The following is a 23,692-nucleotide window of genomic DNA, read 5'->3' on the forward strand; positions in this document are numbered from 1 at the left end:
ATTCCGGCCACGGGGCCAAGTCATGGAAGCCAGAGAGACAGGAAGGCACTAGCACACGGGTTCCCGCCTCTTCCAGGCCGCGCGCCGAAATCAAACTCGATCCTGGCTCTTCGGGGACCGCGCCGCGCGCGCTCCGCTTCCAGGGCCGACCAAGCCAAGGCCGACGCCCTCCCACCCGGCCGCAAAGCTGCGCTGGGGGCGCCTGAAGGCAGCAGGGAAAGGCTGGCCAAGGAGGAAGAGACGCGGGAGGCGTGCTCTGCGCAGGCGCGCGGCGCCCCGCCTCCCCAGCGTCGGCTCCTGGGCGGGCGGCGCGGGCCCTCCCACTCTCCCCCGCGCCGCCTGACGGCCCCGGCCCTCGCTTCACCCCGACGCCCCGGCGTGCGCGTCCTCCCGCCGGCCTGCAGGCCCGGGGCCTCCGCCTGCTTCCCCGCCGCTGCTCCTCGCGGCCCCGTCTCGCGTTCACGCTGTCGCCCGGGCCGGCGCGGCCGCGGGCAACCGCTCCCCCTCCCACACCTACCCCGCCCCCTCCCCGCCTTTTCCGCCCTCCCGTCCCCCTCCCTCGGCCCGCCGCCGCTGCTCCAGATGAGGTGATGGCAACGGCCAACTTCGGCAAGATACAGATCGGGATTTACGTGGAGATCAAGCGGAGCGATGGTGAGCCTCGCCGCCGCCCCTGCCGGTCGGGCCCCGCATTCGAGCGTTCACGGAGGGGACGTGGGGTTGGCCGCCTCATTGATTGCTCCGCCGGGCTGTGGGGGCGGGAAGGCGGCGGCCGCGGCGCTTTTGTGTGTGGCGTGTGTGCTAGGGAGGCCGGCGTGGGGTCCGCCCCGGGTGCCGCTGCAGTGCGGGGGGCGGGGAGGGGTTGCCGGCAAAGGGCCTGGGTGTCGCGGGCCCATCTGTGGGGTTCGAGCGGGTGAGGCGGAGGGTCCCGGGACTGGCGGTGGGGGGGGGGGGGCGGCGCTCTTCGCGCGATCTCCATCCTCCCCGGGGACTCCAGCTCGGGGGGCCGGGGCCAACGGGCTTCTGTAGGGAGGACCCAGCCTCGCGTTTCACCCGGCCCTTTTCATTTTCCGGCAGTATCTCTGAGGGGGTTGGGGGTGGGGAGAGCGTGGAGACCATTGGTTTCAGGATTTAGAGAACCGACTACCGGTCCGAGGCGGGTGGGGAAAGGCCAGCCCCGAAGCTGGGCAGGCTTCTTCGGCTTTCGCTTCTCGAGCATGCCTTTCATTTTTTTGCTAGTCCTTTCCTTGGAAGAAGGATGCTGAGAACGTCGTGCTCGGCCATGAATGTGGGGGGGGGGGGGAGCAGTGGGAAGTGGTGTTCGATGAGCTTCTCAGAGGTGATGAGACTGAAAGGGAAGGAGAGGGATGAGCCTAAGCTCTGCGATGCATTACTGAGAGGGTGGGGGTGGGCCACCGGATGTTGATATTTTCACACTCTCTAGAGAGGTAGCCAAGAGGAAAGTGTTAGATGAGGTGAACATACATGCCTAATTCAAAAGAAAAAAAAAATCCTTGGGCTTATGTATCTCTCTATAGGTTCTAGTTGGAAAAAATGTTTTATGTCATTGGCTTGGGGTGTGGAGTGAGGTGCCAGCCAGGCTTGGAAATAATTTATATTGTAAAGAAGAAAAACGCGTGGAGAGAGAAGTAGAGTTTTCTTTCAGTGCGAATATTGAAAGGAGCTAGAGATGTGTAATGGAGATGTGTGGTGTTCTTGACTCTATTTCCCTTTTGCTCATAAGCCTTTATTTATGGCTTATTATTCTCTAGTCTAGCCAGTAGTAAGGTTGCTCTCACATTCACCCCCTCTTGGTTTCTAGCAAGTTTGACCAAGTTATGTGAAGCTAGACTGACTTTGCTGTTACTTTGTGTGATATATTGGTAGGCCCTATATAGCTAATGGGTTTTTTTCCCTCGTACTTGAGATAATTTGCCTTAACAACCAGAAGCATCATTACCCTGTATGTGAAAAGGTAAATTACACCGCTTAGAGCTTTAGAAGTTACCAGTAACACTAGTGGGAAGGCGATGTGTCCTTTATTTGGGTTGGGCTTTCTTTGTATTTTCTTTTCAAATAACTGTCCTTTAACAGTGCTGTTACTGTCGTTTCTTTTTTAGAATGAATGAGGGTGCACTGTATTACAACAAAAGTAGGATTTGCATATTATTTAAAATTGGAGGGTGCAATAAAATGTGTAAAGTTCTTTACATTCTAAGCCTTTGTGATTGTAGGTGTTACTACAAAATATATATTTAAAAAGGGTCATATGGCATTTCAAAGCTTTGTATTTTTATTTTTAAAAATTTTTTTGTTTAAAAGTTTGACTGGAAACAATTTTGGTTCTTGTAGGGTTCGAGGATAGGGACTTTTACTAATCTTTTAACATTTACCTTTTGCATTTACCTGAAACCCAGACATGTATAAGAGCTTTGTGTTTATGTAAGTGTTAATAATCTAAAGTCACATTTCAAAGCAGTTTCCCCATGAGGTCATAACGGAAATCATCGCAATGTGTATTATCCCAACCTATAGTCATTTATGCTCATCAGATGCAAGATGGAATTGGAGGAAGGTAAAATTAGACAACTGGAAGGGAATAGCCATTTGCATTGGATGGTGGTATTTCACAGAAGGCATATCTGGGAGACTCCCTGTATGTTTTCCTTTTTCACTTTAAAGAAGCTGTTTTGTTTCCTCCCACTTCTATAGCACATCTCTATAAAACACTAGTGGTTATTGTAACAAAAATAAACTTTGTAGTTGGATGAGCACTAATGTAATGCCTGAGACCATGGAAATCACATGAGTGAAGAAGGGCTGTTGCAGACTGCAGTTAACTGGTAACTTGATGTTCTGCATGCTTCCTGATGGTGATCCTTGCCCTTATTTCAGAGCATGCTTCTCCGATAAGTGATGCTCATATATAAATAAAACATATATTCTGAGGGCCAACAGGTAAACTAAAACAGATTCATTCTTATCTTTCAAGACCCTGCTCAAAACTAATCCCAGTAAGTCTTCACTGGTTGCTAAAGCCAGATGGGGAGTTAGTCCCTGGATAGTCAGCCTCTGAATTCCTAAGTCATTCTGTATCACTCATGAGGCAGCATATTTCCTAAGTATTAATGTTTGGATGTATTTCTTTTAATACTGTGTTTTCAGACTACACTGGAGACCAGGTGCTGTAGAGAATCCAGTTGAGGGATGGCAGGCTACTCACATCCATGCCAAGCAAAGTCAGGTGTTACTGGATTAGAATACTTACCAATAGTCTCTTCAATTCCCTGAATTTATCTGTGGATCTCCTCTATGTGCCTAGCAAAGGTTCTTGCATATAGTTTTTGAGTGGATCATTCGTTACTGAATTTCTGGTTTTCAAACATTATATAAGTTAACTATTTGGGTGAAATCTTACCTGAAAGTGAAACCCTTCCATCGAGGCTCTTCCTTTGCTACCACATCCCTATTCTGCTCCCCTCCCCCAACTCTGTTCAGGCCTCTTAATTCAACATCCCGGAATTGACTGCAATTGAGTGATGTACCAAAGCTAATTTGACATTTCTGGTATTTTAAGTTAAAAATGACAGAAGTTAGGTGTACTGAGATTGATCCCCACCACAGGAGATAACCTGGTAAGAAATTAGACTAATTTTTGGAAATAGGACATTCATGTGTAATCTATTTTTTTTGTATGTGGCTTTCAGTTATCCTCTGATTCGATTCCTTTCTAGAATCCAGTGACTCTAAAACTGTAGGTTTTAATTATGCTGTTAAAATATCTCTTATCTCTTTGACAGTAGCTATGATTATCCTTTGAGGACTAGGGCAGAAACGAGAAATGTTTTGAATATATGGAAGCTGTAACTATGAAGGGATTGTTCTCTGGGGGTCCCTTAGTCACAGCATTGATGTATTTGATCTGAAGAGAAAGATCAACCTGAAAGATCCTTAAAGTTAATGTAGTTATCACTTTTATAAATATGGAAGCAGAGTCCCAAGTCACCACAAGTGACTTGTCTAGCTATATTCATACAACTTATAGTGGCAGCCAGGAACCTGTCTTGCATAGCATAGAAACCAGACTATCTGTCAAGAACTGAGAACTGTGACAGTTAAGGGAGAATTCAGTTATTTAGGAACCATACACAGCTTTCTGCAGCCCAATAAGGATATGTAGGAAATTGCTTCTCAGTCGTAGGAAAAGCACTAGGGAGCAGTGTTAAGCCCAGTTGGAATGATCTGGTAAAAAGTGATGATGGTATAGTAAATAGAAAGTCACAAAGATGAAAAATATTCCTGTGTCTTAAATGTTAAGGAAAAGAATGCTTTAATTAAGCATCTGAAATCATGAAATTAAAGATTTCAGAGGATTTGTTGGGAATCATGGAGTTTAGGGCAGGCACTCTTTATTTAGGAAAGATTTTAAATGGCCTAATTCTTGTTATCTACTTTGCCACATTTATTCTTCTGCTAGTTCATCTTTACATATCATTATATAGACTTTTGGAGAATGGACTGTGTGAAGGTAGGTAATAAAGATGAACAACACAGCAATATGGTTGTTCTTTAGGTACAATTTTGTGGCTCTGTGGAGTGGGTGGAATGGGGGAATTTGCGGATTAATAGTTTCCTTTTACATGGTAATTAGCATGATAATGGTTCCATACATGTGTCTGTTAGGCCTTCATAGTTTTCCAAACAGGTTATCTAATTGGATCTTCACTAGAAACCCTATGATGTAATAAGCAGTGTGGAAGCTGGTAGATTTATCATTTTATAGGCATAGAATCTAAGGTGGTTTTTTTTTTTTTTGCCAAGATCACATGTTAATTGATTAGGGACATAGCCTGAACCAAACCCTCGGTTCTTTCACTCCTGCTTTTCTTTTTAGTGGGACAGATGTTTTTGGATAATGGTAGGAAGTTGTATACTTTGTACTTTGGTGGGTTTTTTTTTTTTTTTTTTGAGATGTTAAAAGCCCCTGTAGTAAGTAAATTTTTTTCTACTATTACCAGAGAAGCTCAGAAAACTTACATTGAATTAAACTTTCCGAATTGGTGAGATCAGATTGAATTCTGATATTTTATTGACTATAAGGATGAAAATTCATCACTCTAAGGCTTTAAAATCCCTTTCAGTAGTTAGTCACTTGTTGCTTCCAGAATTACTACGGAATCCCAGGTTCATTGCTTAGTCACTTGATTCTTATGACAAAAATTTTGGGACCCCGGGGAAAACTTATGTGTCAACTTGTTTTATATGTTATAATTTTTTTAAAGTCTAGAAAATAGCAAAGAGTCAGTTAAGCGTTTGTCTTGTTTCAATAGGGAAGGAGGCATGAGTGGAAAATCCAGAGTGGGGTTCCTTGAGAGATCATCCAGACCCATTCTTCCTAGGCACAAGTGTACTTGTCATTAATATTAAGTTACTTTGTTTTTTTAATATTTTTTAATGCTTTCTTATTTTTGAGAGAGAGAAAGACAGAGGACAGTTGGGGAGGAACAGAGAGAGAGGGAGACACAGACTCCACAAAGCAGGCCCCAGGCTCCCAGCTGTCAGCACAGAGCCTGATGTGGGGCTCAAACCCACAAACTGTGAGATCATGACCTGAGTCGAAGTCAGATGCCCAATCGACTGAGCCACCCAGACACCCCTATATTACGTTAATCTTTTGCAAAGCTTAATTCTTGGATTCAGCCATCTATTTTGCTTTTAACACCTCTGCCCTGTAACCTAAAATAATCTTTTAAGGAGTTTATTTGTTTTGAGATCATTCTTCTGAGTTTAAGAATAGATACAATTCTTAAGCCTTGAGTACAATTAATTTTCACTCTTCTGGTCCAGCTGTGGAGTAAATATAGGTTATAGGTTATCCTCCTATCACATACTACCTCTTTTGATTAAAGTAATAAAAATGGTATTATAGTGCCTAAGTGAAAATAGAAGTTAGAACCTCACCACGTTAAACAATCAAGCTCTTGATTACATGCAGTGGCTACTGTGCCATGTACTTCTGTGGAGAGTTAAATAAATTCAAGTTCATGGTCATTGGGATTTGTGTTTAAAAACCTCCTCCAGGGGTGCCTGGTGGCTCAGTCAGTTAAACGTCCAACTTTGGCTCAGGTCATGATCTCATGGTTTGTGGGTTTGAGGCCTGCATCTAGTTCTGTGCTGACAGCTCTGAGCCTGGAGCCTCCTTCAGATTTTGTGTCTCCCGCTCTGTCCCTCCCCGCTTCGCTCTCAGTCTCTGTGTGTCTCTCTCAAAAATACACATTAAAACAAAACAAAACAAAAACAAAACCTCCTCCAAATACAATATCATTTCATTGTTGGTTAACCTTAGGTTAACTTTCTGTAACTGGGAGTAAAATGAGTGGGGAGGTGTCCCTTTTTAAAGTTGTGCTTATAAATCTAGTCCTTGGGCTCTCTCAGTTTGGTGCTACTTGTTTTTCTCATTATCCACTACAACCAAGCTTGTAGTTCAGGTGGGCATTTACTAGAGTTTGAGAATGTTTCAGTATATAGACTGTGAGTGATTATGTCATATCACAAAACAGTGTGTCTCATAGTTTTCTCTTTTCCTACTGATTTATCAAATACATTTTTACTAATAGCTCATTATGTATCAGCTATTCTGATAGGTGTTGGAGATACAAAAAATACACAGTTCCTGCCTTCAAAAACAGTAAATAAATGATTGATGTATGGTGTGATTAGGACTGATAGAAGTATGCTGTTCTGTGTGTACATTATTACCACTTCCCTTTTTAGGTTTAGGCTCTTTATTTGGACTCTGAGTTATGAGTCTTGTGGAAAATAGATGTCATATATGTTATCCCTTTCACCTCCTCTGTGCAAGACTAATATCCATTATCCCTTATGGTGTGCTTTCCTGGTAAGTTCATATTGATCCTCAGAATTCTTCTTAATAAAGTTCCACCAGTCTTGGTAGCTCCTGTCACTTTATTGAAATTGGCATTATTTGTCATTACTGGCCTATTTTCTGTTCTCTAATACCCATCTGAGTTTTAACTTTACGACTTTTTACTTTTGTTTTGATATCTAAAGGAATAAGATTTATTCAGTTTTAAATTTCTGGTGGAGGAGCCACTGATTTTGGAATTCTGGGTTGGGGTGCTTATAAACACAGAGATTAGGGAACAAGAGCATGAAAACTGATGGAGCAGCTGCTAGTGCTTATATGTAATTTGGAAGTAACCTCCCTACACAGTGTGGCCAGGGGACTATGAGAATCAGATACCTCCCCGAGCTGTGTATTTTACTTAATTTCAGAGACTTACTTCTCCAGATTTTTTATTGGTTTTGCTATTAATTTTAACCAGATTTCACTTACATAAAAATTTTTAAAGGAACGACAGGATAAGCTGAGTGTCTACACTGTACAAAGACTCCTTTTTGATTATAACTCTCATTCAGGGGCTATCAGTGTCATCCAGATACCTTGTATCTTCCATACTGCCATGTGAATTCTGTTTGTTTCTTAAAAATTGAATCCAGGTGTCACTTTTGATATCTGAAGGGTTTTAACATTTGCACCCTTTATAAAGTCAGTTGCTTTCCTAAATGTGTTAATATCCAGTATCTTGCTTGATTTTTATGACAGCCCTGCAAGGCAGATAGTATTTTACCCATTTTATTGAAGAGGAACTCTATGCCCAGAGTGTATAAATTACTGGGAAGTGTTTAAGGCTTATGAAGGGCAATTTCATATATTTATACTATATACATTGGTCAGGACAATGTGGTAAGGGTATTTTAGTGGGGTGGGATGTGATAGATTTACATATATTTAACCCATTGGATAAATGTGGTTGTGGGAGCTGTTTCTAAACTGGGTAGACTCTGCATAGTGGTGTCACAACCTTGGCTACTCACAGAATTCACCTTGGGACATTGAAATTAAAAACAGCCAAACATAAAAAACAAACCCCCACCCATCAACACCATTATCCTGGCCCTTTGCATAGAGATTCTGTTTTAATAGGTTTGATATGGATCCTGAGAATCAGTATTTTATTTTAAAACACCTCATACGTTGATGAAACTTAACTTCACACATACAGGTGATTTCAATGTGCACCCAGGGTTGTGATCTGTTATTTTAGCAAAAGTAGCATTTCCTAATGATGATCTGACAAAATTTCATGGAGAGTGAAGTTTAAATGGTGGGAAGAAGATGACCAGTAGATTGCCATGGGGAGAAGGAGGCATTCCAGGCATGTAATGTGCAGCATGTGAGAAGTTCCTGAGCTGGAAGTGGAGGGCTGTGAGGTAAAGGCATTTAAAACAGGCAGAAGGGAGGGTGATAGATAAGGAAAATAAGGAAGGACAAGTAATCTGGGGCACTTTATTAAAGACTTGGAAACAAAGGTAAGGTAATGCTTCTTGGAATTAATTTCTAGGACACTTGGAAACTACGGTAGGACTTAATCTCCTAAGAGCCGTAATAGGAGTTAGCTTGTGATTAGTGATAGATTAGAGGTAGAGTAATACTGAAAATGAGAGCTAGCAAGGATAAGATTGCATCATTCTAGGAGGGTGAGCAATGATTAAGGAACAGATGAAATCTAGCAGCCTGCAAAAAGAATTGATGTTATATGGTGGTATATCACTTGTGCTGAGTAAAGAACATATGTGTTGAAAGGAATGGACTTAACATTTGGAAAGTCTGAGTGTAGGTTATAAAATCTCTTCAGTTCTGTTTAATCAAGCTAATCCTATTCATGAATATTTTGTAGAGGACTGTAGAGCCTGTGTACAATTTAATATCAAAGAGAGCATCCAAATCAGGCTGTTTATAGTTTTTGCAGCTAGTATCTTTAAAATGAGTCTAAGGTATGAGTCACTTCCAATAAATGTTTATATGTAGAGCAGGAATTTACTTAAGCTATAACTAACTGCTTTGCCTACTTAAGAAGACTCAGTTATAGTATATTAGTCAAAACCCTCTTAGAATTCCTGGAAGGGAATGGGAAGGAAAAACAACACTTAAAGGATCTGGCTTCGGCTCTTTAATGGATGAAGGGTTTTGATTCTCGAAAGGCAGCTGCTCTCCTTTACTTTTCCTTTGCTCTTATTTTTGCCCTATTTTTTTCTGCTCTGGCTTTTGCCTTACTTTTCATCCTCGATACTCTGAATGTCATTTCAGCATTTAGAATCTCTTAACTGCGGGGTGCTTGGGTGGCTCAGTCAGTTGAGTGTCTCACTTAGAATCAGGTCATGATCTCAGGGTTTGTGATTTCAAGCCCCACATGGGGCTCTCTGCTGTCAGCGTGGAGCCTGCTTCGGATCCTCTGTTCCCTCTCTCTTTGTCTCTCCCCCTCTCATTCACTCTGTCCCTTCCTCCCTCCCTCCCTCCCTCCCTTCCTCAAATAAAATAAACATGAAAAAAACATCTCTTAACTGCTATTGCAGTTTAGGACTTAAAGAGAAATAACTGAGGGATAAATAGGGCCTATTGGATTTTTAGGGCAGTGGAATCATTATCTGTGATACTATAATGGTAGATACATGTTATACATTGGTCAAAACCCACAGAACACATGACACCAAGAACAAACCCTAATATAAAGTTATGAACTTTGAGTATTATTGATGTGTTGGTGTAGGTTCATCCATTGTAACAAGTGTACCCAGTGTGGGCTGTTGATGATTTGGGAGGGTGTGGGTATGTGGGAACAGGGGTACATGGAGAATCTGTACCTTTCTGCTCAATTTTGCTATCACCCTAAAACTGCTCTAAAAAATGTTAAGAATGAGGGTCAACCCTTTAGGGTTGCATTTTAGGTTAACTTTTGCTTTTTATTTTTGTTACACTTCATCTGTTGGCCAATGTGAGAGATTGATGGTTTGCTAACACAATTTTTAAAATGAGCTGTAGTGCAGTGGGAGAATTCAGATATGCTTGACCCATGGACATTGTGAGTTTAAGTTCAAATGCTGTGACAAATGTCCAAGCAGTGTGTCTAGAGCTAGAGCTTCATTCTTGAGGGGAGCCAGGGTTGAACTTAAATAATTTAAACAGCTGTTCTATTTATAAAATAGGGAATTCCTCTTGTAGGATAAATACATGAGGTCTAATGTCTCATCTCATGGAAAGTGAGTTGGAGTGCAAACAGCATTAAACTTTTGAGGGGGGAAGGGTTATTATTTTAGTTTACTATGGATTAAAGAGAAACGGATATAGTGACTTACCTATACATGAGTTTTAGGAATGGAGAGCAAATTAGAGGCCCTAGTTAGTGAGGTTAAGTTTTAAGAATTTAATCACAGACAACTCTGATAAAATACTGCTGTTGGTCAAAACGTGCTGATATTTTTACATTAAGGAAATTAACTTGTCTAGGGTCATACATAGGGATGCCTGGGTGGCTCAGTTGGTTAAGCGTCTGACTCAATCTCGGCTCAGGTCATGATCTTGCACTTAGTGAGTTTGAGTCCCACATCAGGCTCTGCGCTGATGGTGTGGAGCCTGCTTGGGATTCTGTCTCTCCTTCTTTCTGCCCCTCCCTCGCTTGTGCATGCGCACATGCTTGCGCCTATGCTTGCAGTCTCTCTCTCTCTCTCTCTCTCTCACTCTCTCCCAAAATAAATAAACATAAAAAAGGAATAAGGTCATACGTAAAGTAAGTAGCAAATAGGAGATTAGAGCATAGGTCGTCTGCCTCTAAAGTCCTCTACACTAATTCTGTAAGAGTTCTTTGTGTACTATGGATGTTCCAGGCATTGGAAGCCATTAATTTAAAAATGCTTTCATTTTTCTGTGGTGTAGATTGCCTTCAGGTGTTTTTTATTAATCCATCTGGCATCTGCCGCATGACCATTTGTGTTCCTTCATCTGATGCCTTTGAGGGAATAGAAATGGGACTTCTCCCTAGTAAAGACTACTGTGTCAGTTATAGCCAACCGTTAAATCGCTGTTGCACTCCGTGCAGGTGCTCGGTGGTTTTATGATTTTTTTTTTGAAAACGAAATTTTGGCTTTTGCCAGACTCTTTGCCATTGCATGAGTTTCAGCCGTCCTTGTTCTCATGACTTCAGAATTTTAGACAAGAGCGTGTACTTCATTTGAAAGAATGTTTCTTATTAGATGAGCAGCTGTATTGTCAGGAAAATACAAGAGATTATATCAACTTGCTAGGAGTCCGTTGGCATAATTGATGGATTTGAGGGCTTGTCTAGGTTCAGTGATCTTTATTTTTTATAAAATTGTTGTTTGAAATTGTTTTTGGGGTAATGTATGGGTTGAATTTTTACATTTTCCACTCCCTGCCACCCAAAGCTGATACTGAGAGTTGGTTACAACATGACCCTAAATATGGGTATTTTCTTGGTTTGATTTTTGGGGTATACCTTTTTTTGAGGAGGGTACACTTTTATTAAGAACAATTCATTGCTTTTAACCTTACATACTCTTTTGGGTTTCATTAAGAGCCATTCCTTAACTAAGTTAAAAGTAAATACATTTTTTTGTTTCCTCCTACCCCTTATACTCTTACTTCTCAATCTTTGTAGGTGCTTCTTTCTCTCTTCATTTTCCTTTTTTTTTTTTTAATGTTTATTTATTTTTGAGACAGAGACAGATCATGAACAAGGGAGGGTCAGAGAGAGAGGGAGACACAGAATCTGAAGCAGGCTCCAGGCCCTGAGCTGTCAGCACAGAGCCCGACGCGGGGCTTGAACTCACGGACTGTGAGATCATGACCTGAGCCGAAGTCGGCCGCTTAACCGACTGAGCCACCCAGGTGCCCCATTCATTTTCTTTTTTTTTAATTAACTTTTTAGAAAGTTTATTTTAGAGCAAGTGCAAGCAGGGGAGAGGGGCAGATGGAGAGAGAGACAATCTCAAGCAGGCTCCATGCTCACCTTGGAGCCCAATGCGAGGCTCCTTCTCACAGACCATAAGGTCATGACCTGATCCAAAACCAAGAGTCAGACTGAAGCACGCAGACGCCCTTCTTCATTTTCTAAATGTTGATGTTCTTCAGGGCTTGATCCTAGCCTTGTAGTACTTCTCACACAGTAATCTCACTCTGGGTGGACTAAATGCTTCTCCTCAGCCCTGGCTGGCTACAGATTCTTTGTGTATCTAATGGATTAATAAATATCTCCACATGGCTGTCTCATACATACATGTCCAAATTCATCATGTCCAAAATTGAACCCATCACCCACTGCCCAACTCAAAACCCTAGATGTCTTCCTAGACTCCTTGGTGTTTCCCAATGTCATGTCCTATCATCAGGTTCTCTTAATATATAACAGCTCAGGTACCTCTTCAATCCATTTACTTTTTCCATCCTTCCGCTATAACTTTGTGAGGCTAGCATTATGTCTTGCCTGAGCCATCGCAACAAATTTCTAATAGTTATCTCCACCTTTGGTTGATTACTGTTTTAGAGTAACCTTTCAAACCTACAAATTTGGCCCCCGATCACTTGCTTAAAACTTTCTGTTGCTTAAAACTTTCTGTCACACGCTGTGTGTCTGTTGCCCTTTGGCTAAAGCCCAACTTTAGCATAGTTTACTCTAGACCCTGAACAATCACCTCCCTCTCCAGTCTGATTTATTGCAACTTACTTGAGGCATTCCAGACACACTGAACTCTTATTAGAATACTACACTTCTGCCTACTGAATCCACTGCTTTTGCTCTTTTTTGTCTCTATTAAAGCAATATACTGTATTGAATAATTTTGAACTTTTGACATTTTTTGCATATTGATGCCTTTATCTGTAGGATAAGGTTCTAGAAATAGAATTGCTGTGTTGCACAATTTTTAAAAATAATATTTTTAATTTTGAAAGATCTTGACAATTTACTTCTAGAGAGAAAATGTGAATTTACCTTCTTAACTGCACAAGTGCCCCTTGCTTCATACCCTTGTCCACACACTGTACAACATACCTTTTGGAGATTTGCTAGCTTGGATTATAGAATTAGGACTGTGTGTGTAGAATGTTTTCTTTTGATGTTAAATGGCCCAGAAAAGATAATATACTTAATTTATAAAGTGTTTATGAGGTCCAGACATATAATGAAAAACATTTAAGTTCTAGTGTTATGATAGCTAGTATAGAAAAACAAGATGTCATGTTATGTCTGATAATGAGAAGAAGGTGATGTTTTTAATTAAAAGTTTTTGAAAAATAAACATTATGGTTTTTAACCTAATAAACTTGAGCAGTCCTACTAAATAAATGGGAATTTTTTTTTCAGACTCTGAACACAGTGAAATAAATGTGTTAATGAAATTACTTGCCTGTATTTCTGTTCATTTGTAGTTGGTTAATTCACTTAAGTAGATTGCCTCGTTATTTGAGGCCAGATCAAGGAACTGAACCTCTTAAAGCCACTTACGTCTCTGTTCTTTTACTGTCCAAAACATCAGCTTTTGCCTGGAAGGGTGGTTGGGTGAAAGTATGTGTATTGTTTATTTGTTCATTCAACCAATATGTTTTGAGTATTTTAGGCAATGTACTAGTTTTTGAGTATAAAACAATGGGGTGGGGAGGAAGATCAAAAATATGTCTCCACATGGAGCTTTCATTCATATAGAGGAAGTGGAAGATGCACGGCTATGCCACTTAATAATTTGTTCTTTTATTAATGGAGAGAAATCACATCAGCATATTTGTTGAAGGGAAGAAGCTAGAGGGATGAGAAGAGGCTGAAAATAAAGAGCAAGGAAAGATTATCAGTAGGTCAGGATTTTGGAGAACATGGATCAGGTGATCCTTAACATGACCTTTCAAGGCTTTATGTGATCAGGCTCTTACCTTTCATGTGTCACCTTATCCACTTACCTCCTTGCTCCCATTGTTGAGCCTCACTGGCTTTCATTTAGTGACTTTTCTTACCTCAGAGCTTTTGCACAAAGTGTTCCCTTCACCTCAGATGTTTTGTCCCCCACTCTGCTTAATTGTGGCTTTTCGTTTTCATCTTAAACATTATTTCTGCCTTTGTCAAAGGGGTCTTTTGTAACTCTCATAATCAAAATCTGATCTCTCTTCTTATTCTTTCTCAGTACACTTTATTTTTTCGTAATAAAATTTGTCACCTTTTGTAAGTATACAGGTCTTTGTGATTCTCTATTAGAAATTTAGCGTCAGGTATAGTACGTGGCACATAGCAGGCATTCATTGAGTATTGACTGAGTGAGTTATGAACTTAACACCAGCAATGAATTAGATGAGCCATGAGCTTACATCCTCGATAATTTAGGTTTTTAAAAACCTTTTCAGGGTTTTATGGGTTATGAGTGGGGGCACGGATGAGTAGTCAGAAGTTAGGATGTTTAGGGCAGTGAAAATACTGAGTATGGTACTATAATGGTGGATACATGTCAGTATACACTTGTTCAAACCTATAGATTGTACACCAAAAGTGAATCATAATGGGCTTTAAGTGTTGTGTCATTGCAGATACCAGTTATACCAAATGTGCTACCCTGGCAGGGGATGTTGATGATGAGTTAGGTTATGCATATGTGAGGGCACAGAGTATTTTGAAAATCCTATCTTCTGCTTAATTTTGCTGTGTACCTCAGGCTGCTCTAAAAAAAAAAAAAAAAAAGAATAAGTCTTGGGTGCCTGGGTGGCTCAGTTGGTTAAGCATGTGATTCTTGATTTGGGCTCAGGTCATGATCTCATGGTCGTGAGATCAAGCCCTGTATTCGGTTTGACTCTGCACTGGTGGAGCCTGTTTAAGATTCTCTTCTTCTCCCCCCTCCTCCCCTCCCCCCTCCAAGTACTTGTGTGCGCGCGCTCTCTCTCTCTCTCTCTCTCTCTCTCTCTCTCTCACACACACACACACACACACACACACACACACACAAAGTCTTTAAAAAATAAAACAAAAAATGCTATAGTCTATGAATGTACCCAAGAGAACGGGAAATATCTGTCTATATGACAACATGTACATTAATGTTTATAACATTATTCATAATAGCCAAAAGGTGAAAAGCCCAGTGGCCATCAAATGATGAAAAACAAATTGTGGTTTATTCGTATAATGGTATATTCCAACATAGACAAGACGTTGAAAACATTATGCTTGGGATGCCTGGGTGGCTCAGTTGGTTAAGCGTTCAACTTTTGATCTTGGCTCAAGTCATAGTCTCACGATTTGTGAGATCGAGTCCCTCATCAGGCTCTGCCCTGACATGGGAAGCTTGCTTGGGATTCTCTCTCTCTTCCTCTCTCTGCCCCTCACCTGCTTGCGCTCTCTCTCTGAAAATAAATAAAACATTAAAAAAAAAAGAAAAAAAACCTTCATGCTTAGTGAAAGTTGCCAGTCCAAAGGACCACATTATATGATTTCATTTATATGAAATGTCTAGAATGGGAAATCTATAGAGACAGAAAGTAGATTAGTGGTTGCTTATTATGGGGAGGGGGTTGTTGGAAGAATGGGGAAGTGATGGTGACAGTATAGGAGGTGTCTTTTTGAAGTGATTAAAATATTACAAATGCTAAAAACCATTAAATTGTATACTTTAAATAGATACATGGTATATTATGTAAATTATATCTCAGTAAAGTTTTTTTAAAAAAACTTCATAGGCAACAGGGAGGAGTTTTATTTAAATTTGCATTGTTACTAGTAAAGATGAGCATTTTTCATATTTTTTGTCAATTGTAGTACTTTTTGTCAACTCCTACTTTTTATTTTTTTTATTATTATTTTTTCATTATTTTTTAATGTTTATTTATTTTTGAGACAGAGAGAGACAGAGCATGAACAGGGGAGGGTCAGAGAGAGAGGGAGACACAGAATGTGAAGCAGGCTCCAGGCTCTGAGCTGTCAGCACAGAGCCCGACATGGGGCTTGAACTCACAGAGTGTGAGATCATGACCTGAGCCAAAATCAGAAGCTCAACTGACTGAGCCACCCAGGCGCCCCCAACTCCTCCTTTTTAAAATTGTTTTCCTGGACTTGATTGTACTACGTTATCTGAGTTTTCTTCTTACTTCTTGATCTATTCTTCTTAATCTCTTTTCTATGTTTTTGTTCTTTGTCTCCCTCTTAAATATTGGTGTTTCCCAGTGTTTTATCATTGGTCTTCTATTTCTCTGCGTTTTCCCTAGTTACTGTGATCTACTTTTCTTTTTTTTAATTGAGCTAGAACTTACATGTCATAATAACCTTTTTAGGCAATAAATGCAAAAATAAGTGAGACTACATTAAAAAGCTTCTGTACAGCAAAGGAAGCCATCAACAAAATGAAACGGCCCCAGGAGTTGTTAATTTTGATGAAGTCCGGTTTATTCATCTTTTGTTGCTTGTGCTTTTGTTGTTCTAAGAAATTATTTGCCTAATCTAAGGTGTGATCTGCTTTTATGTCCTTTTATAGTTCTTTCCATGACCTATATCACCTAAAATATTTGCATATATTCTTTTCTGCTCTTAACACTCATTCTTGACCTTTCAAAATAGAGAACAAATTAATTTAGCATTTGTGAAAAACAACACTGCAGTGTGAGAGAGGATATTGATAGAGGATAAGTAAGGAAATCCTAGTCTTGAAGTTGGCTGTCTTTGTTACCAGAATTGAAGGTTGCTGGAAGTTGACTATTATGTGTGTAGGTGTGCATGTAAGTATATTGTGTGTCTTGGATTTAGAGAAATCATAGTAAGCACAACTTAAAACCAGGCATAAAGACATATTCGGGACATGGAGTTTAAACTTGAACTATGGTAAAGATGATTTGTTTTGGTTTCTTTCATGATCCTTTCTCCTTAATTACTTTAAAACAGATCTGTGCATGGGATTCATTTTATTTAAAACCCTTCCAGCTATACTAAAACATCTGGGAAGAGAAGAAAAATAAATACATTAGAATGGATTTCTTTTAAAAAAGGAGAGTATGAAAAACCTATAAAATTGTTATCTCTAAATGCTGCAGTAAATATGGATGATTGATATCTCAGATTTGCATCCATTTGTGGTGGTGGGAGGAATGGCAGTAGGATTGACCATGTGTTCTACATTAATGAAACTGAATGAAGGGCATTTGGTGTTTATAAATGTGTTGTATGTGTTTGTAATTTTTCATAACAACTAAAATTTTTAAGATAAAATTTTTTAAAAATGTCTTTTGAGACCATATCTTTTCAGTTTCAGGTCTTACATCTATATATTATCACGTGGATTTCCTGCCAGTATTTCAAATTAAACTCATTAAAAATGGAATCCATTGCCTTTTGTCACCATATTTCTGTGTTTCCTCTATTCCTTACCTTCGTTAATGGAAACACCCATATACTTGGTTTCCTAAGATAGGAACCTAAGACTTTGCCAACTTTCATAATGTCATAAAGATTTTTGCTTCTGATTCACTGTTACTGTCTCCTATCCGATTCCAATCATATTTCTTCGTAATTGCAGCATTCACGTATAGGTGATCCCTCCAGTACCCTGGCCGCTCAGTTCTTTGAACTTCTTCGCTTCCTTTCAGTGATCTTGCTCTTGGCCTTAGCCCACTTACTATATACCTATAGAACTATCTCCCTGCAATATCTCCATAATCTCCGCTTTAGGCATGTACCGTTTTTTCACTTACCACTGAAGTCTTTCCAGCATATTCCTTCCTTCTAATATCCTGATTTCGCTAATCTTTTGACCCCACCAGGATTTATAATCCTACTACTTTTTTTTTATTGTTCCTTATTGTTTTTGTTCCTTATTCCCTTCATGTCCTTACTTAACTTTTTTATAAGCACTGCCTCGTTTGTATATCTTCAGCTTCCTTACCCCCTCTGTTGATTGGCAGATCATTTCCTCTCCCTCATGTATATTTTATACCTCTTTGTCCTTTCTTGATTGTCTGAAATTGACTGGAGGGGGAGAAAAGGACATTTGTGCTGACTGACCACAATTTAAATTCATGGTTGCTTTTTTTTTTGAATGAGCAATTATATCTCTAGTCCATTCACTCTTTCCTGGCCCACTTTTGTCATAAAATCCTTAGTGTTTATTTACTCACCCATACTCTAAGCCGATGACCTTGCTTGCCATTTCACCACTGAGAAATACAAGCATTCAGAAAATAACTTTTTTTGAGAGAGAGAGAGAGAGAGAGAGAGAGCACATGTGTGTGCATGTGCATGAGTGGGGGAGGGGAAAAGGGAGAGAGAGAATGTTAGGCTCCATGCCCAGGCTCCCACGACCCTAAGATCAGGACCTGAGCCGAAATCAAGATTCAGATGCCCAACCGACTCAGCCACGCAGGCACTTCCAGTAAAGAGCTTCTGCAAGTGTACTACATGTACCCAAGTACCAGTATCTGCATGTGTAACTCTCTTCCGTATTTTTCCATGAATCAACTTTCTGTTCTGTTTTAGGCCGTTTTTCTCCACGTATATACTAGACCCTATTCCCTTTTCACCTGCCCAAACTTACCACTTCATCTTCTCTCCTGAATTATTTTCATCACCATTGGAAGGCTATTACTTCTGTCATCTTAAAAAAAAATGTCAATCTCACTTTGACATTTAGGCATTGCTCTTAGTTTACCTGATACATTAACAACAGTTGATGCTGTTGATTTACTCTCTCTTTTCTGAAATGCATTCTTCACTCACCTTTCCGAACTCTGTGTTACTGATTTTTCTTAATTTCCTCATGCAACTTCTTCATCCTTTTTGCTGGTATCTCATCTCCCTCACTTCTGTACATTGAAGACCAGGTTTTCCATCCAAATTCTCTTGGTGATCACATCCACTTTCATTGCCTTAAATACTGTATCATTGTTTTCCAAAACTTCTTTAATTATTGCCCTCCTTCAAAGTGCTATTTTAGACGTTTTTCTCCTAATCATACCCCCCCCCCCATGAAGTTTTAATACCCTATATATTCTGTTTATGTACTATAGCCCTTTGGAGGGCTACAGGCCATTGTAATATTTAAGATGCCTCCTTCCCAAGAGCCAGTTTTTGCTTTCTTGGGAGCACTGTCACCCCTGTTGAGAATGCATGATCTGTATGCTGACAGAGTTCAAGCTTTTATCTTTAGCCTAGACCATTCTCAGTATATCAGATATATACTGTATACATGGACACACTATACCTCCACTAGATGTCCAATAGGTACCTCAAAAATATGTATAAAACCAACTCATAGTCTGACTCTAGCCCCTGTCCATAATGACCTTCTATGGCTTTATTTTTCTTTGCACACATTTTGTTCTAGCCACACTACATTTGGTATTTCACATTTTACCCTAGTGGTAAAAGGGCTTAAAGTAGTGATCGCTTATTTTCTTAATCCACATTGGCTTGGCATTGAAAACAGAAATATCCATGGCTCAGAGCCTCTATCATCATAGTCTTCAATAGATAGGGTGGAGCAGAGATTGTAGTAATCAGTTTCTGGAAGAAGTAGTGACATTGCAGTCAGGGATTGAGATTTTGGCACAGGGCAGGGAATATGCCGTATCTTTGATCCTTTCTTTTTTTTTTTTTTTTTAATCATGGTCAATATCATTTGAAAGAGAACATTTTAGTCTATTCTGGATGCTATAACAAAGTACTGTAGTCCAAGTGGCTTGTAAACAACAGACATTTATTTCTCACAGTTCTGGAAGCTGGAGAGTCCAATCAAGATAAAGGGGCTGGTTGATTGGGTTCCCGATAAGAGCCCTGTTCCTGTCTTGCTGATGGCCTCCTTTTTATTATGTCCTCACTTGGCGGAGAAAGCATCTCCCTGTTCCTCTTGGAAAGCCACTAATCCCCTCATGAGAGTTCCACCCTCAAGACTTCATCTAACTCCCAAAGCCTCATCTCCAAACACCATCCTATTGGGGGTTAGGACTCCAACATATGATTTTGCAGGGAGGCGCAATTCGGTCCGTAACAAAGGAGTTATGGGTAAATGTTCTGAATTTGGACTGCTATTCAAGCAATAGAATAATGCATGAAGGAATGCATTTTTGTTTAGTGGTTCAGAATGTGACCCCTTTAAAGTTAAACTAATTGATTTTTAGTGATGGCTGGTTGACATCGCACTTGTATGACTACAGATTCAGCATTTCCAGGGAAGATTTCATCTATGTCTGTAGCAATTTTGTTTTGAATGTGTTTTTTTTATAATAAAAAAAATTTTTTTTAATTTTACTTATTTTTGAGAGAGAGAGAGAGAGACCGAGTGCAAGCAGGGGAGGGGCAGAGAGAGTGAGACAGAATCTGAAGCAGGCTCTAGGCTCTGAGCTGTCAGCACAAAGCCTGATGATGCGGGGCTTGAACTCATGAACTGTGAGATCATGACCTGAGCCGAAGTCATGCTCAGATGCTCCCCTGAGCATGTCACGCAGGCTCCCCTGAATGTTTAAATGTAGGTATCATTATTTGGCTTGGTGTAGGCAGTTTCCAGAGATTTCATTTTCTAGTGAAAATGCTTTTTTAGAATATGTGTTTTTGAATATCACTTACGATGTGTTTGTAACAGTCTTTAGGGCTTCCAGGGAAGCTTTCTGTCCTGTCATCCTGGACGATAGGAAGGGTAGACAGGGTAGATTTTGAATACTAGGGATTTTTTCTTATTTGTGTTGGCATATGTTATTGTTTCTATAGACAGTAGCAAGTTTCTCTTCTAAGTGATAAACGGTAAGATTCATCTCAGTAGAATATTCAGATTGCTTGTTCTCTTTATCAGTGAGAGGTTTTTTTGTAAGATTCTGGTGTCATCAGTTGGCTTGATGTTCTCATTAACATATCTGCAACTTTTACAAAACACTATTGCGGTCAGTCAACTGACTTCAGGCCTTAAATTTCCTAATGAAATAATAGGAGGGTAGCTGAAAACCAGTTGAAATAGTTGAACATTTTATAATGTTTTTGGCAGTTTTATCAGTGATATTTAAATTCTGGTAATAAAGATTACATTACCTGGGTTGCTGCTGTTGAAAACTTTCCAAAAGATCCATGTGTCTTATTAGGATGTGTTTAAGATAAGAGAAGACAATATATCTACATGTCGCTGTGAAAAGTTCACAAAATAGCACAGCTGTATTGCTATAGAATTCCCTTTTGAGTAAATAAGAATTTAAGCTAGGGAGCAATTAGATAGCATTGCTTAATGCATCTAGCCGAACATCTTTGAAAGGCATTTCTTCAAATCTTTGGACTATCAGCAATGTGTGTTTTTTTAAACAACACTGGTTGTAAAACTGTGGTATTTGAGATAGCAGATCTTTTATTCTAAACAAATGAGGAAAGAAAGATTCAGTATGGGTATTCTAAAACCCAAGGGAATGTATATAAAGAATGAGTTTATAATTAGAATGTGTTGAATTACTTAGTTAATAAACTTTGTGAAGTTTTTTAAATGCTATTTTGTGTTTGGGTGATTTTTTTTTTTTTTTTAGAAATTCTGTTTTTATGTTCCCTTTACTAGTGTTTTTGAACAATTTTTAATCATCTTTCCCCCAACCCCAAATATGCAAAGTAATATCAGGAAACTACGGTGATTTAATACTTTTAAATGGCATCTTGGCCCATTTATGATGTTTTTCTTCCTACCTGTGTGAGTTAAAAATCAACTTTCCTAAAAGGGCGCACAGTGGGTTCTTCTAAATGACAAATCTGCGCAAATTGTTAGTGTGCATTGTGGTTCATTCATCACAAAAAAATACCCCAACAAGATCTGACATTTTCCTGTCACCCCGGAGAAACTGAGCAGTATTGAATTTTCATATCCCTCTTCAAAACAATGGGTAGATGAGGTAAGAATTGGAAAATTGGTAGTTTGTGTACAATATGAAGTTTGTCCCATATATTAAGTTGTATTTTCTTCATGAAAATTCTTAGCCGTATCATTCCCAATTTTCTCTTCTAGTATCAAAATTCTAGCTTTACACTTTAAAGTCGAAGAAGAGAAATGCTAGAACTTTTCAATTTAGTTGTAAACAGTAACATCTTAAAATGTGATAAACCAAAACAAAAAGATCTCTGTGTTTGGCAAAGTCACATTCCCCAGGGATTTACTGGACAGCAACAGCACTGTTACCAGTGTCAGCTGAGGCATTATTTGTATCCTTCTCTAATGGCTCCTTGTTTCAGCAAAGCTATTGAAGAAGGTGTGACGCTTAGATAGTCCTCATTAAGAATTCTTTTCATCACTGTTTAGATTAGTTAACAAAACCTGGATATCAGAGTTTGAGAGTTTGACTTCTGCTGGATCTGCTGTAATCATCTGACAAATGTCCATATTCTTTTCTGTCCTCATTTACTTATTTACTGTCCTTGTTCACTGTGAGGGACATCTAGGAACAGAGTGGCATTTTCTGTTGGAGACAATGTAAAAATAATAAATTATAAGCTACTTTGAGATAGTTGGCAAGAAAAATGATGTATGATTATTACTGTGTAATGTTTATTTTCTAACTAATGCTTTAGTAGTGTCCTTTGATTGTCATATTTAGTCTATTTTAAAGCAGCATTTTGGCAGTCTCCATTTTCCCAACTTTTTCCAATTTCAGTATTATAATGCCAGAAAATTATATTGTAAACTTAAGAAAGAGGTGAATTTTTTTCATACTCTTGACAGAGCATCCTTTTACTGTCTAAATTAAAGTAAGCTGAAAAAAAGGAATGTCTATTTTAAAAGACAGCTGTAAAACAAACCTAAGACAATGAAAGCTAATATAACCTGTTTTGCTTTGATTCTACTTGGAAAGATGCACTCAGGTTTATGAATATGCATTCTACACTGCTATTTGGTTCCTGTAACTAAATGTACACTTGATTTATTGTACTGGAATCAATATTTTATATCAAATTTATTTAAGAAGAATGAGAGATCTTTTGTTTTCATCAGTTATATGATTGAAGTCACCAAAGTTTGAGGTCAGTGTATTTTAAGATAATTTATCACAATTTTCTTCTGTTAGGAACTGAGTTGGAAGAAAGTGCTCTTTTTTTTTTTTTTTTTTTTTTTTTTTTTTTTTTTTTTTTATAGAGTGCAAGCTAGGGAGGGGCAGAGAGAGAGGGAGACAGGATCCGAAGCAGGCACCACGCTGACAGGCTGACAGCGCAGAGTCTGATGTGGGGCCTGAACTCAAAAACTGTGAGATCGTGACCTGAGTTGAAGCTGGACACTTAACTGACTAAGCCAGCCAGGTGCCCAAAAGTGCTCCTTTCACATATCTATTACCAACTATTTTGAGTAAGTGTGCGTATTTTACTCACCCTCTGGAAACATTATTCTGTCAGGCACTGTTCTGAAGGTGCGATTTCATAATTCAGAGTAATACTTCTTTATTCTGAAAATGGGTATTTATGGTTGCTTTTCCTCTCTGTCTCTGCTTGCAAGGGTACAAAAGGAGAGAACTAGATTTCATTACCATTTTTTTTTTAAGTAAGCTCTATGCCCAATGTGCTGCTTGAACTCAAGACTCCAAGATCCAAGAGTCACAATGCTCTACCAACTGAGCCAGCCTGGTCTCCCCTCATTACTGCTTCTTTGAAGGTCAAGAAAAAAGAGGGGCACCTAGGTGGTGCAGTCATTGAAGCATCTGACTCTTGATCTCAGGTCATGATATCAGGGTTCGTGAGTTTGAGCCCCACATCGGGCTCTGTACTGATGGTGCGGAGCCTGCTTGGGATTTTTGTCTCTCCTTCTCTCTGCCCCCACCCCGCTTGTTCTTTCTCTTTCTCTGTCTCTCTCA

The 23,692-nt window shown here is 39.6% G+C and overlaps 1 protein-coding gene across 4 annotated transcripts in view; it reads left to right on the top strand.

The window, feature by feature from the left end:
• The first annotated feature begins 317 nt into the window (after positions 1-317).
• Positions 318-23,692, top strand: part of KIF2A (kinesin family member 2A) — a 66,436-nt gene continuing 43,061 nt past the window's right edge. For 2 of the 4 annotated variants that reach the window (XM_027041212.2, XM_027041220.2), the window contains exon 1: positions 318-654. In XM_027041212.2, coding sequence (XP_026897013.1) covers positions 591-654 — 64 coding nt within the window. In that variant the 5' untranslated portion in view covers positions 318-590. The remainder of the gene's footprint in view (positions 655-23,692) is intronic. The other 2 variants (XM_027041226.2, XM_027041228.2) reach the window with 1 other exon arrangement.

This window comes from Acinonyx jubatus, chromosome A1 (genome assembly GCF_027475565.1).
Source record: "Acinonyx jubatus isolate Ajub_Pintada_27869175 chromosome A1, VMU_Ajub_asm_v1.0, whole genome shotgun sequence".
In the NCBI taxonomy this organism is placed as follows: domain Eukaryota; kingdom Metazoa; phylum Chordata; class Mammalia; order Carnivora; family Felidae; genus Acinonyx; species Acinonyx jubatus.